At 26.3% G+C, this 14,185-nt stretch overlaps 1 protein-coding gene across 7 annotated transcripts in view; it reads right to left on the reverse strand.

The window, feature by feature from the left end:
• LOC136091511 (E3 ubiquitin-protein ligase rnf213-alpha-like) overlaps window positions 1-14,185 on the reverse strand; it is a 171,381-nt gene that overhangs the window by 31,073 nt on the left and 126,123 nt on the right. For 6 of the 7 annotated variants that reach the window (XM_065819150.1, XM_065819147.1, XM_065819151.1 and 3 more), the window contains 10 exons: window positions 13,206-13,625; window positions 11,770-11,904; window positions 11,493-11,558; window positions 11,351-11,386; window positions 11,137-11,277; window positions 7,417-7,507; window positions 7,189-7,223; window positions 4,330-4,436; window positions 2,005-2,161; window positions 1,752-1,926 (listed from right to left, as the gene is read on the reverse strand). In XM_065819150.1, the coding sequence (XP_065675222.1) occupies window positions 1,752-1,926; window positions 2,005-2,161; window positions 4,330-4,436; window positions 7,189-7,223; window positions 7,417-7,507; window positions 11,137-11,277; window positions 11,351-11,386; window positions 11,493-11,558; window positions 11,770-11,904; window positions 13,206-13,625 (1,363 nt within the window). The remainder of the gene's footprint in view (window positions 1-1,751; window positions 1,927-2,004; window positions 2,162-4,329; window positions 4,437-7,188; window positions 7,224-7,416; window positions 7,508-11,136; window positions 11,278-11,350; window positions 11,387-11,492; window positions 11,559-11,769; window positions 11,905-13,205; window positions 13,626-14,185) is intronic. The other variant, XM_065819148.1, reaches the window with a different exon arrangement.

Below are 14,185 nucleotides of genomic sequence, written 5' to 3' on the forward strand. Positions count from 1 at the left end.
ATAAGATGTGAGCCGAAAATAGCATGGTATATGTTCAAAAGTGTTTCAAGATTAACATAATGGCGAACTTTGGCCAACATACCATTAGATCTACTTAGTTTCATTGCTAAGTCTTCACAGTGGGATAAAAAGGAAAGATTTGAATTAATTTTTATACCAAGATATTTAATTGAGTTAACAGGTTCATTTTTTTTGCCACTTAATCTAAAGTTCATATGTTTATAGATTTTTGTTTTATTTGATTTAAAGATAATAAGTTCAGTTTTGTTAGAGTTTAGAAAAAGTTTGTTGGAGCGAAGCCACTGAACTAGATTGGCAAGATCATGGTTAATGTGTTTGTTAATTTTTTTTAAGGATTTATTAATTAGCATTAGGTTAGTGTCATCAGCAAAGTGGTAAACAGTAGCAAACTTAATGGACGTATGAAGATCATTAATATAAAGAAGGAAAAGCAGTGGTCCCAATACTGAACCCTGTGGAACACCATTAGAACATTTTACAAGGGTAGATTTTGAGTCATTAATAGCAACAAATTGTGTTCTATTGTTTAAGTACGAAATAAACCATTTAAGGGGTACGCCTCTGATCCCATAATATTCTAATTTTTTTAACAAAATTGAATGATCTACTGTATCGAACGCTTTCTGTAAATCGACAAATACACCGCATGCAAAATATTTGTCATCGATTGCTTTTCTAATCAGTTCAGTCATTTCAATGAGAGCATGAGTTGTGGAGTGATTGGCACGAAATCCATACTGATGGGTGTAAAAACATTTAAATTTTTCAAGAAAAGCATAAAGCCTAATATGCATTGCCTTCTCAAATAGTTTACCTATATTAGAAAGCAAGGAGATGGGTCGATAATTTGTGAAATCTAGTAAAGAGCCTTTTTTAAATATTGGAATAACTTTGGCAACTTTAAAAATATCTGGGAAAATACCACTTTTAAATGAGTTATTTATAACAGTACAGAGAGGCTTTGAAATAATGTGTGGGACTAGTTTAAGGAGGAATGTAGGTACGCTATTAGGACCAAGACTTTTTTCAGTTTTGAGCTTGTTTGTAATGAGACCAGATATTTCATTTTCAGTAACAGGATTAATAAAAAACGATTTAGCATTTGGAATGTTAAGAAAGTCACTAAATACGCGTTTTGGGGGTATGGCTTTGCTAAGTAGTTTGTTATGTATAGTGCTAAAAAAATTGTTAAATATATTAGATACGGCAGTGTGATCAGTGATAAGATTTTCGTTCAATTTAAGTTTAAAAGATGTATTGTGTGTAGAAGGTCTAATATTAATGATTTCTTTTATTCCCTTCCAGGTGTTTTTAACACTATTCAGATTATTATTAAAATACGTAATATAGTATGTTTTTTTGCTAAATTTTAATAAATTGGAAATTTTGTTTCTATAAAATTTAAATTTTGTAAATAATTCATTTTTCTTATAAATATTTTTTGATTTTATAAACTTTTTATAAAGTTTGTTTTTAACTGAGATAGATTTAAGTATTCCATACGTTATCCAAGGTTTTGATTTTAGTTTAATTTGTTGGTTGGTTAGTATTTTGTAAGGAGCATGCCGGTCTAAGATTTCATCAAATGTTTTTAAAATAAAAACCATAGACTTATTAACATCATCATCTTTTTTAATAATAATTTAATAGAAAATTAAAATTTTGTCAAGTTAAAATTGCGATATAACACATATAAAAGATAATATGACTTAGTAGTAAAACAAAGATACCTGGCTCATCATTTAATAGCAGATATTTAAAAAAAGTGTGGACTGCAGAGTTTGTATCATCATTACTTTTTGCTATTCTATTAGATAATAGAGCAAGATCTTTTTCAATTTGCTGTACTAGAAACATTTGCATTGTATCTGAATTTACTTCTGAATTCACCAATCTCACAACATCCTATAATATAAGAGAGTTTAAAGAATTTATATTAACAGATTTTTCTCAGTGAAAGAGTTTTAGAAAAATTATAAATACCTCTACATGACCAGTCAATGTTGCAACAAGTAATGAAAGATGAACTAATAAATTTTGAAGTGTAACAGACAAAGGTGTCAATTCTCGCTGGGGAATAGAAAAATTTGAACGTTCTGAAGCTGAACCCAAACAATGACCAGGTTTTGTTGCATCAACTCTAATAGGTAAAATAAGATTTGTAAACCAAATGAAAACAGAGTAAATACTTAAGCATGACAGCAATAATTCAAGCACAGTAAGGAACACATTCACACATACAAACAACACACATACATATATAGGATATAGGCATACACACACATATATGCACACACAACCAGCACAAACACACACACACACACACACACATATATATATATATATATATATATATATATATATATATATATATATATATATATATATATATATATATATATATATATATATATATATATACACACACACACACATATATTCTTCATCTATTAGGCTGACATAGATGTAAACCAAAAAATGATTCTGAGGCTAGCTGGTAGTAAAGTTTCTTTGTGGTAGCGCCATCAGAGAGACTGATTCATTAAACAGCTGTAATATATCAAAGTATTTAAAGAGCCATGTTGCCCATGGATGGTGTTCCTGTTAATGATTTTGGTGTGCATTGTCGAGGCCACATAAGGAGTTTTACGTCGCAACTTCAACATGGTCTTTAAAGCAACTTTCCATCAGTTGAATCTTGCCTTTTGAAAAATTCATCAGACTTGCTTGCTCTTTGAGAGACAAATTTAAATTCGGTTATTCCTTCTTCAGATCTCAGTTTTGATGGGTACTATCCTTTGATTCGCAAAGACTTCAATAGTCACATGCTTGTCTTGTAAGAATACTTATGCATCAATTCAAGCCCCATTCTACTCCATCGTTTTCACCTTCTGCTGTATCTCATTGTTAATCATTTTTATCTGTTCAAAAGAACAACTCTCTTGAAAACAAACACCTATTCATTATTGCAAGAAATTGATACTGTCCGATCTTTCTAATAGATGAATAAAAACATAATGTAAAGAGTGCGCAAAAATTATAAAAACAACTGGCAATAAACAGCCTAAAAATCTAAATAAGCAGCTTAATAATCCTAAAAACATGATGATGAAAACATAGATTAAACTTTTTTAGAAAAAAACTTCTTGGTAAATCTAGTTCAAAATCGCTTTGCAAAAACGCTTTCTCCAAAAATTACTAAATGTCTTAAAAACACTACAAAAGACTTGCTGGAATCAATATTAGATAGAATGACAGCCATGATGGGCTTCCATTCAAATTTTTTGTAACATCTAATGATCTTTGAAAGTTATTGAAAGCATTAAGTTTAAGTGATTGACTTGCAAAATCTGCCACCACTACAAAAAATTGCCAGTAGTTATTGCAAAAATATGCAACAGTTAGTAATTAAAGAAATATTAGAATGTAAATTAAATAGAAAATCGAATTACATTCAATAAGTGGACTTCCTTAATAAAACAACTATACATAAGCCTACAAACAAAAATCATAGAGTTTTTGAAAAAATTGTAAATACATATGATAAAGGATTAGTAATGGATTACAAAATATAGGGGCAAGATGCAGAAATAACACAATCAAATTGGTCCCTCTATACAAAAAGAAATAAAAATGTGCAAACACTTGAATCCTCACCGCTAAAAAATCAGGTACAACAGAATAGTGTAAGATTTACTAAGCTAACAATTTTTAAAGCCTGTTTACACTGAAAGTTATTGTTTTTATTGGTCACTGAAATAATTTTCTAATTTTTAAGGTTGGTTTTCACTAAACTTTTTTTTATATTAGAGATATAAATCTTTTGTTGATAACAAGTAAAAATTAATAAACAGGGGGAGGGTCTTAAGAAGCTTAGGGTGGGTGGAAGAATTTTCCAAAAATTAATAAACATCCCTACCCTTGTCTTAAGAACTTGAGAGTACTTTGTTTTAAAAAGAAACACTTTTTTTTGAATACCAGTTTTAATACTGGTATTATACTTTTATAATGCTGAAATACCGATATTGATTTTTTTGTCCGGTATAGGATATAATATATATAAATTTGAGCCTATATATGTCACAAATGGTAAGAAACTTAGATAAGTTTGAGCTTGGACTTATAAAACTTTTTTGTTTTTAAAAAAACTACAAAAATCTAACAAAATAGACTAAAAAGTGTTTATTTTTCTTACATATTTATGTTATATATATTTTTATTTAACAAAAGTTAATAAAGCCTTATATTATTAAAATTGTACATTAATAAAAAAATTCTAAATACTTTTATTTTTGCTCAAACAAATACCTATTGGAAACAATACGATTTGTGGGAAGCAATGTATGATTTTCTCCTCCAATTGGTGATTGACAATCAGAAACAGGACACAAATATGTTTGATAAGGTCGACCACACTAAAAAAAGTTTATTGTATAAAGTATTTTCAGAAAATTATTATATAACAAAATTTAATTTGGTGTTTCTAAAAGTGATGCTAACTTTTTTACTATTCTTAAAGAAGTATGCTATACTTCATTTTAATATTTATGTCTACATATATGTAATTTATGTCTATATATATGTAATTGTATATAGCGAGTCTTCCTAGGAAAAGCTTGCATAAACATAAGCATGACTCTGCACACATTTTTAAGTTTCATTATACTTTATGGTGTGGGATAAACTGCATGCCACCAAAAAAAAATACATGCTAATATTTATTAAAAAAAGTTTGGAACATTTTTTCTACCATTATGGATTTTTAAGCCATAAGTAGATTGTTATATCTAATAAATATATATAGCTTTTTATTTTAGGTAAATTTTTTACATATAATCTGTTCTTTTTTCTTAAATTGTATCAAATGTCAGAGCTGAAAATAACTCTAAAATTAAGAAAACAAAAACAGTAAAAAAATTATTTTTTTACTGTTTTTGTTTTCTTTTGTTTCTTTTGTTCTTTTGTTTCTTTTTGTGTTTCAGCACACATTATTTTTAAAGTATCACATGCGGTTCAGATAGCATATCATTGATTTTTCATATAAAATGTCATATACTGCACACCAGCTATTTTCTTCCAGGGAAAGTTTGATATATGGTGATGACTTAAATCTTTGATGCCATGTTTTACTACTATGAAGATATATTAGGATACAAATAAAACAAAAATCAATTGTTAATTTAAAAAAAATTCCAACATGACTTAAACAAAAATTAAATTCAAAAATATGTGTGAGACTAACAATACTGATCAGAAGATTGAAAAATTCACCAATGTTGTATTTATGAAACCATATATTTAGAATATTTGATTTGCATTGTGGAATCAAAATGATAGCATATAATGTGAATATGGGCTTTGAATTTTGCTTGACACTACTCAGATGAGGTTTTAAAGCAATAAAATGTATGTCTATGAGCCATATAATTGTTTTAGTAATGTTCTAGTTCCTATAGAAACTTCTCATTTACATACTTTGATAGGACACATCACACCATATCATGGATGGTAAGAAATCTCATTTAATAATTGTTGAAACTCACTTACCAATAAGGTGCAATGGATACCTATTTATTCAATAAAAAAATAGTTAGAGACTTAGTTTTACCTTCTAAAAAAGAATCCATTACATGCCTCAAAATTAGAACTAGCACATGATATTGATAATCAATATGGATTAAGAAAAATGTATAAACTATAAATAATGTCTGATTTACTCATCTCACCTTTGTAAACACCAGTATCTCACCTTCGTAAATTCCAGATTGGGTTGGAGTGGAGTTTTTATATCTTTTTTTGATAGCAGTTGATGCACCATTTTACTTTAATGTGTATTTAAATGAACTTTTTTGAATAGTAAAATAGCAACTATAAAGCAATTACAATTTTACTTATTTTTAATGTGGGACTCTAATCACCATCATATTGAGAGTTTGAAGTCTTTGTAATTTAGTGTGTGAGTGTATCAACCTTATATCTTTTACAAACATAGTTTCTTATTTTTAAAAGCTACTTTTAAAGTTTAAATTTATCTAATGATTTGTGTGACTTAGGATAAAGTTTGCTTTGGTTTAACTTTTATTTGACTTTTCAAAATAAAATTAACTATTCGTTATATCTAAAAATTTATTTTTTTGGTAACAATTTTATTTTTTGTTCAAACTTTTGTAACCTGTCATAACTTATAAAGTAACAAATAATATATTATCTAATGATGTGATCTCAATCTTGTTTTTAAAAACTTTGTTTATCTGAAATACCTTTTACCACTAAACAATTTGTTTTAAAATCTCATCTAATGAATTCATAGCTGAAAATTGTTTTTTTTAAGCATATCTTCTGATGGTGAATGATATCAGAGCTGCATATGTTTGACAAGATAAAATAAAAAATAATTACATAATGTCTACTATGTTTTACTAAAGGTTTCATGCGTATAACAATCATCAGGTAAATATATAATAATATAAATAATAATATATAAATAATAATATAAAATACATAATAATATAAATATGCATAATTTTTTTTTGTTAAAATATATATTATTTTAATAAAAAGGGGACATACAAAAACAATTATAAAGCTGTTACTGCCCGCAAGCAGGGTTTAATTTTTTTAATCTATGGGCTTATGGTTATCAAGCAAAAATTTGTTTTTGTGATGACACTTGTTTAACAACTTTTGGGTACCTTTGTGTGATATTATTTAAAGTTTTATATGGAGGTTGTGGATAATCAACATTTTTTTTAGCATTATACTGGAACTCTTTTAATTATTGTTAGGTTATGTTACATGTTGAGGTTTTATTTTATTGGGGGAGGGGAGGGGGGGGAATAAAAAGAAGTTTGGGGTTTCATTTATTATTATAATATCCCAATACTTTATTTACATATTATATTTCTCTGAGAAAAAGAAATACAACAATTATATATTATAATTCTTTTTCCTTTGGGTTTTCTTCCTTTTTTGGAATTATATGGTAAATTAAAATAATTTCAATTGAAAACTGAACTAAGAAGAAGTGGCTTCACTGATTTTAATTTAAAAAATAACCCCCCAAAAAAAGAAACCATGATATTTTAGTTTGTTATATAATTGCTTTTACTTTTTAGTATAAAATTAAATATGAAATAAAATTAATAAAAAATAAACTTGAGTGCTTACATTTGTTATCACATATGGATGACCACGAGGACAGACTAACAATATTAAAATAGATTTATAAATTAAATAAAAAGTAATAATAAAAATTACATACATATATATATGTATATGTATGTATGTATATATATATATATATATATATATATATATATATATATATATATATATATATATATATATATATATATATATATATAATATAATATAATAATATAACATATATAATACCATAAAATAGAAAAGAATTGCTGCTATCACTAAGATTTAGGCCAAAAACATCAGATAAGTTATCATGTGGCATTGCAGGAAGAAACCATCCCTAATAAAAACAACAACTATGCAAAATTAGTCAAAATGGTATATTTAGTAGGAACACTATTTAGAATTACACACTGGGTTGAAAATTAATAATTCTACTTTTTTTTGATTTCATATAAAATAAAAATTTGTTTGATGAACAAATCAAAAAATAAAAAGACATCTTTTCAAACATATAAGTGAAATAAATAAATAAAGGAAATAAAAAATTTAAAAATCAAGGAAATAAACAAGATTAGGATATTAAGAAGACTACATTAATGCTGATGATCACCAAATAATGCTTTTTATCACTAAAATTAATACTTAAAAAAAAAACAACTTCTTTTATCTTTTCTTTATTTACTAAAAAACATAAACTAAATAACAAGCTTAAATTTAGCAACAACAATAACAACATTCAATTTTAATAAAATAAAAATTAAAATCAATTTTAATTCAATTAATATAATAAAAATTAAAATCAATTTTAATTTTTATTATATTAATTAAATTTATCTTGAGTTTTGATTGAGACAGTTTCACTCAACTAAAATTAGTAAAATAACACAAAAATTATTTGTATACTGTGACACAATTAATTTTTGACACACAATCAATTTTATTGTAATTTTAAAATCTATTTGCACTATTTGAAATTTACCTTAACTGGATTAAATATCTTTAATTTTAATATCTTGTAGCACTTTATTGTATTTTGGTGTATTTTTACAAATTTAAGATAATAATTTAAATCTAATTTAATTATAATTTATCCTAATTTATTTTTAATTTATCCTAACTTATTTCCGAAGAAATATATATTCTGCATAATTAATAAATAATAAGTTTAAGGGCACCTGTTGCACTTGTTTTTAGTTACCACTTCCATATATAGATTTTACTTATTTTGAGAAGAGAATTTATGTTGAGGAAACCAAAGAAGTATTTATTTTTATCTTTTATTTTTTTTTTTTAATAAAGTTAATAATGATGTCTAAGTTGAATAGTATAGAATATTGTTATTATGACTTTTTAAAAGCATATTTTGGTTTTTAGAATTGAGCTTGGGTATGTTTAGGCAAAAAGTATTGAGAGGCTCGGAAATATGATTAAGCTTACAAAAATGCTTTCTCGTAAGTCTTGTAAAAAATGACAAATAAATTTTTTTCGAATTTGATACATAACATATGTATTTTTATTTTGCATTAATTGGTTTTCATACATCAAATAAACACCAACAAAAATTTCATTATTCTGCTTATAAACATGAGCCTTATATGTTTATAAACATATAATTCTCTTATAAAAAAAAACATGTCACATGCCAATTTAAGTCATCTTAGGTCAATTAAAAAGTTCAGTTTTGTGGCTAACATTGGTTGTCCTGTCAGAAAAGACACAAATAAAGGGAAAAAGAGGAAGACATATACTAATACCAGAAAGCTACTATTTCCTGTAAAGTATTCAATCAACCAGCTGTCATGGGTATGAATATTTTAACTAGCTTCTCAGCATTGGAAAACCTCAGATATACAATTTTATAAATAAATACTGATGACTATTTTAAAATAAGTTTAAAGCTATTAAGTCTATTGTAGCTAGTTCTCAAAGGTTTCCTGGAGAATATTTTACCTGCAAGAGTTAAACATGCGTGTTACTTCTCTTTTAATGGATATAAAGAACAAGATTCAACACATCATTCAATGATATTGACAATACAAATGACATCAATCTTAGAGTAATCTAAGCTGAATGCTCCAAGAGAGTTGACCAGGCAGATGTGATCTTAAATATACGAAAGTAATACAAGATTGTTAATCAGATCTTTGCTATATGCTTTGACATCACTGCTCCCAACACTCCAACACTGAAGTTCTTTTTTTGGAGTTTTTACCATCTTCACAACCTTCCCTGTTCTGATTTATCTGCAGGCAATACAATTGGAGGTACACATTTCTCATTTTGTTGAAGATCTTACTGATAAGAAAATAAAATGGCACAGGAAAGCACTATAAGATTATATAAAGGCTGGTCACTCAGAACAAAGTGGATAAGTTGGAGCACATCAGGTTTGATTAGAATGAGTAGCAGGTTGGGTTATTTTTAAACAACATTAAAGGTAGGTTCTGAAGTTCCTCATAAGGCCATTGACCACAGAGATATTTAACACGGGGACTACAAAAAGCTATGTGAACTAGTTGTCTTTTAATTATTAGGAGATGTACTATTATTCTATTTTTATCAATCTGGAACCTTCCATTAGTAGTTAAACTTTATTATCAATTAAGTTTTTTTTTTTTTTTTTTTGGCGGGGGTGAAGTGGGGTGGGGGTGGGGAAAGTTCATTTTAGAGTTTTTTAAAAATATTATTAATATTAATAATAATTCATTCCAAAGGTGTTTGGTAAATGCTTCATACCCACTTGTCTATAGGATGACTAAGAATGCATCCTAGGTGGTGAATCAGGAAAAGAAAAAGATTTTACACATTTTAATTTATCTGAGCAGTTTCATACGGGGAAACCAAAGCTAACAGTTATTAGCAGGTCAACAGAACTTACTGAGCGGGGTTTCAATAGGTTGTGATTTATGCTTATAGGAGCTTACTGAGCTGTTAGGATAGCTGAGATTCATGTTGGAGAGTTGAAATGGCAGATAAAGTGAAATGATTGTTAGAAATTTTACATATTCAAAAGATTTTTGAAGCTAATTGAATGTGTCAATGGCTGCAGAAAGGATTATCCTATTAATCCAGAACTTTGTTAGAGATAACTGATTGGGCAACACAATAAAGAACCTCATACTGGTCACCAGAGAATAATTTCTTAAACTAGAAATAAATATTTTTAAGAGACTTTTATTTTTCACAAAAAATTGCACTTTTTGAAAAATGAAATTTCATAGCTATCATTTTTACTGGAACAAAAAGTGTTTTTTTTTTTAATTTTAGCCTATTTGGACCTTAGATAATGGGAAAAAATTAGGAGGTATTTTTATTATTATTTTTTGGGACACCCTAATGTATATATATTTAATAAATATCAAATTTAGGGGCACTTGCTTTAGCAACTATTTAGATATATAAACTTAATTTATTTTGAAATCAATAATATGAAAAATGTTTAAAAAGTAATTTATTTAGAATTAAGATTAACTATATTTATTTGAAATCATACAAATATATAATTTATTATATGTTTGTAATTAAATAAACTTATTCTACTTTGTGAAGTGAAATATATTTTTTTTCAAATTATTTATTTACTTTGTGAACTGGAATTTTAAATTTTTGTCTAAACTGATACTAAAATGTTTCACCAGATGATGTTTAAACTAATTACTTAAAGTGCATGAAATGAGTTTTTTATTATTAATATATTTGATTATTTTTTTGTAACTGCTAATGTTTTATGGAATCAGGGAATCAGTGACCTGGATAGTTATATATTAGACTCTTATCATAAATTGTAATTTATTCTAAAATATCCTGCAACTTATCCTTGATTTGAATTTGTTTATAAATTTTTTAAATATTTTTTTTTTAACATTATTGATCATAAAAAGTTGTCAACTTATTATCTTCATCTTGTTTATCTCTTTCTTATTTTTCTGCACAAAAAAATTTCAAAATATTATATAATATTCTAACATAAACTTGTTGTGGGGATGTGGCCAACTGCAAATAAAGGTGCATAGAAGGATTACCAGACTTAATTACAATCCAAAAATGATATAAAATTGAAGAATATGATTCATTAATCGAAAAGCTTTTTATGGCTGATAAACATGTCTAAAGACAAATAATTAGTTATAGTAAAGAATTACTAAAAAAAATATTTTTTGAAACTTTGAAAATTTTTAACCTGTATTTTGACATTATTTTCAAGTATTGCAAGGCTCTAAAGAAAAAAAATATAAACAGTTCTATAAACATTTAAACATTAGCATAAACTGATAAAACAAAAAAAAAAATTTGTAATCATAATAGTAAAGGTTTTATCTTACAGGAAGATTGGATAATCCTTTGAACAATGATAATTGAAGAAACACATTTGTTTTGTTCTCATCATCCTACAATACATGACAATAAATGACTTTTTTTTTATTTTCATACTTTATCATCTTTTTATATCAATATTTTTATATCTTATACAATGTGTTTACTAATCTATATTGTTGACACAAAATAAGATTAATTTTCATTAGAAAAAAATAACAAAATATATGTTTTAAGTAAAAAATTAACAAAATTAATAAAACTTTAAACAGCAGATAATCTTACTTCTTCCAGTTGAGTTATACCAAGCAGGTTATCTTCTAAAATACAAACAACTAAACGATCACGAATTTTCTTATAATGTTCACCATACACCAGAAACTTGTCATAACTTGTCATATTGTTCTGAAAATTTAAAACCTTAAGGAAGGCAACTTAAGACATGTCAACAAAAATAGTATATAATAGTAATAATATAGTAATAATATATCAATGCTGAAACAAAGATAATATATCCCTGCAGAACCTATCACTAGTTTATTGCAGCTGTTACAATAAACATAACCATACAAACAAAGCCGTTTCTTTAGTAGCACAACCACAAAACACCAAACAAGCATTTAATTGTTAACGTCCCTGGCTACAATACCATTGTGAATGTAAACATTTGTAACCATATCTGGATGATAAAATAGCTGTATATGAGTTTAATGATATTGCATTAGTGTCTTCGGTTTTTAAGGTATTCCACAATTTCTCAGTTCTGATTGTAAAAAATTAAATCTTGCTGGACAATTTTTTATTAGTTCAATATTCAATTTATGCCCTTGCCTACATGTATGAATTCCAGGTTTATCAATAACTTGAAACGTAAGATTTGACCATTAAATTTTCTCATACCCACAAACAATTTTATACATTTGGATTAAGTCTCCATGCTATCGCCTTATAACTAAACTGGTTAAATTCAATTATCTAAGGCATTCTTCATACTATAAATTATTTAATTCTGAAGGGATTTTTGTTACTTTGCGTTGAATTCTTTTCAGCCTTTCTGTATCTCCTGTCAGATAGGGACACCATATTACACTTGCATATTCTAAATGTGGTCGTATATATGATTTATACAAAATTTCTATCCTTTGTACGTTCATTATGCTAAATTTTCTTTTTATCAAACCAATTATGGCATTTGCTTTATTACATCTATTTCACACTTGCGTTTCCCATTTCAAACCCAATCTTATTGTGATTCCTAAATATTATTCTTCATTTGACTACTCTAAGACTAGTTTCGTGCCATCTACTTTATTTTTACTATAATTGTACATTAAATTTTGTTTGCCAATGTGTATAACTTTACATTTATTGATGCTTAAGTTGTTTAACCAGTCTTTACAGCACTTTAAAACATTATTAAATCGCCTTGTAATGATAAACATTGTGTCAAATTATTTACTTCAGCTATTATCTTTGAATCATCAGTATAAAATTTTGAAATATTTGAGATAATTTCATTCAAATCGTTAATGAAAAAGATAATTAAAATTGGCCAGAGCACGGAACCTTGTGGAACACTGCTCAAGACCATCACCCAAATTGATATAAATGATATGTCAGGAAAAAGTGAAAAAAATTAAAATTAAAATAAATAATAAAAATGTCAGAAAATAAAATTAAAGATTTTTTTTTAAATCATAAAAAATCAAACTATGGCTTACAATGTTTTCATCTTGATTAAGAAGCCAATCAACTTCAGGCTTCATCACAACCTCTTTAAAACTTTGAATGTCATAATTTCGAACAATTTGTTTCAAGAAATAAAAGTAGGGTTGACTGTCTTTATACTTAAGAACAAACTTTGATAGTGTAGCTAAAAATATAGGAAATCTTTTTTTTATTTTTCTTTCATCATAAGTTTCTCCAAGAAACCAGATGCACAATACTTGAGCTGATACTGTCAAAGTTATTCGCAATGCAGCAATGGATTCAAGTAATGAGACTTCTGTTAAAAAATCTCCAGGCTTGATTGATTGAACAAAATTGTATCCAGCAACCAATTCATCTGATACATACTCAAGTAGAGTCGAGTTAATAACACTCTTTTTCATTAGGTCAGAATAATCCAAATCTTTTTTATCCTTAATGTATAAATTTATATATATATATATATATATATATATATATATATATATATATATATATATATATATATATATATATATATAAATATATATACATATAATATATATATATATATATATATATGTACATATATATATATATATATATATATATATATATATATATATATATATATATATATATATATATATATATATCAGGCCTTGTTAAGAAGCGTTACGCAGCTCGCATTTTGCTTGCGAAAAGGCGATTTGCCTACGCGTTCAGCAGTTTTGCGCTACGCAAAAACTTATATCTTTTAGAATATTTAAATTATCTTTTGATTGTCGTTAACGTGACGCTTATTCAGAAGAAATAAAGTCGTAAGTAAAAGCATTTAACCGCAATTGTAAACTAATAGATTTTTTGTTAAATAATTTTTTTGTTGTTGTTAAAAATTAGTTAAAAAAAATTAAGTGTTTTAAGTTTTATCTTAAGGAATTAAATATATAAATTTCTTTTAAATATAAAATTTATTTTTAGTCATAATAGTTTAAAAAATGTACAATTTATTTTG

This window comes from Hydra vulgaris, chromosome 15 (genome assembly GCF_038396675.1).
Source record: "Hydra vulgaris chromosome 15, alternate assembly HydraT2T_AEP".
Taxonomy (NCBI): Eukaryota; Metazoa; Cnidaria; class Hydrozoa; order Anthoathecata; family Hydridae; genus Hydra; species Hydra vulgaris.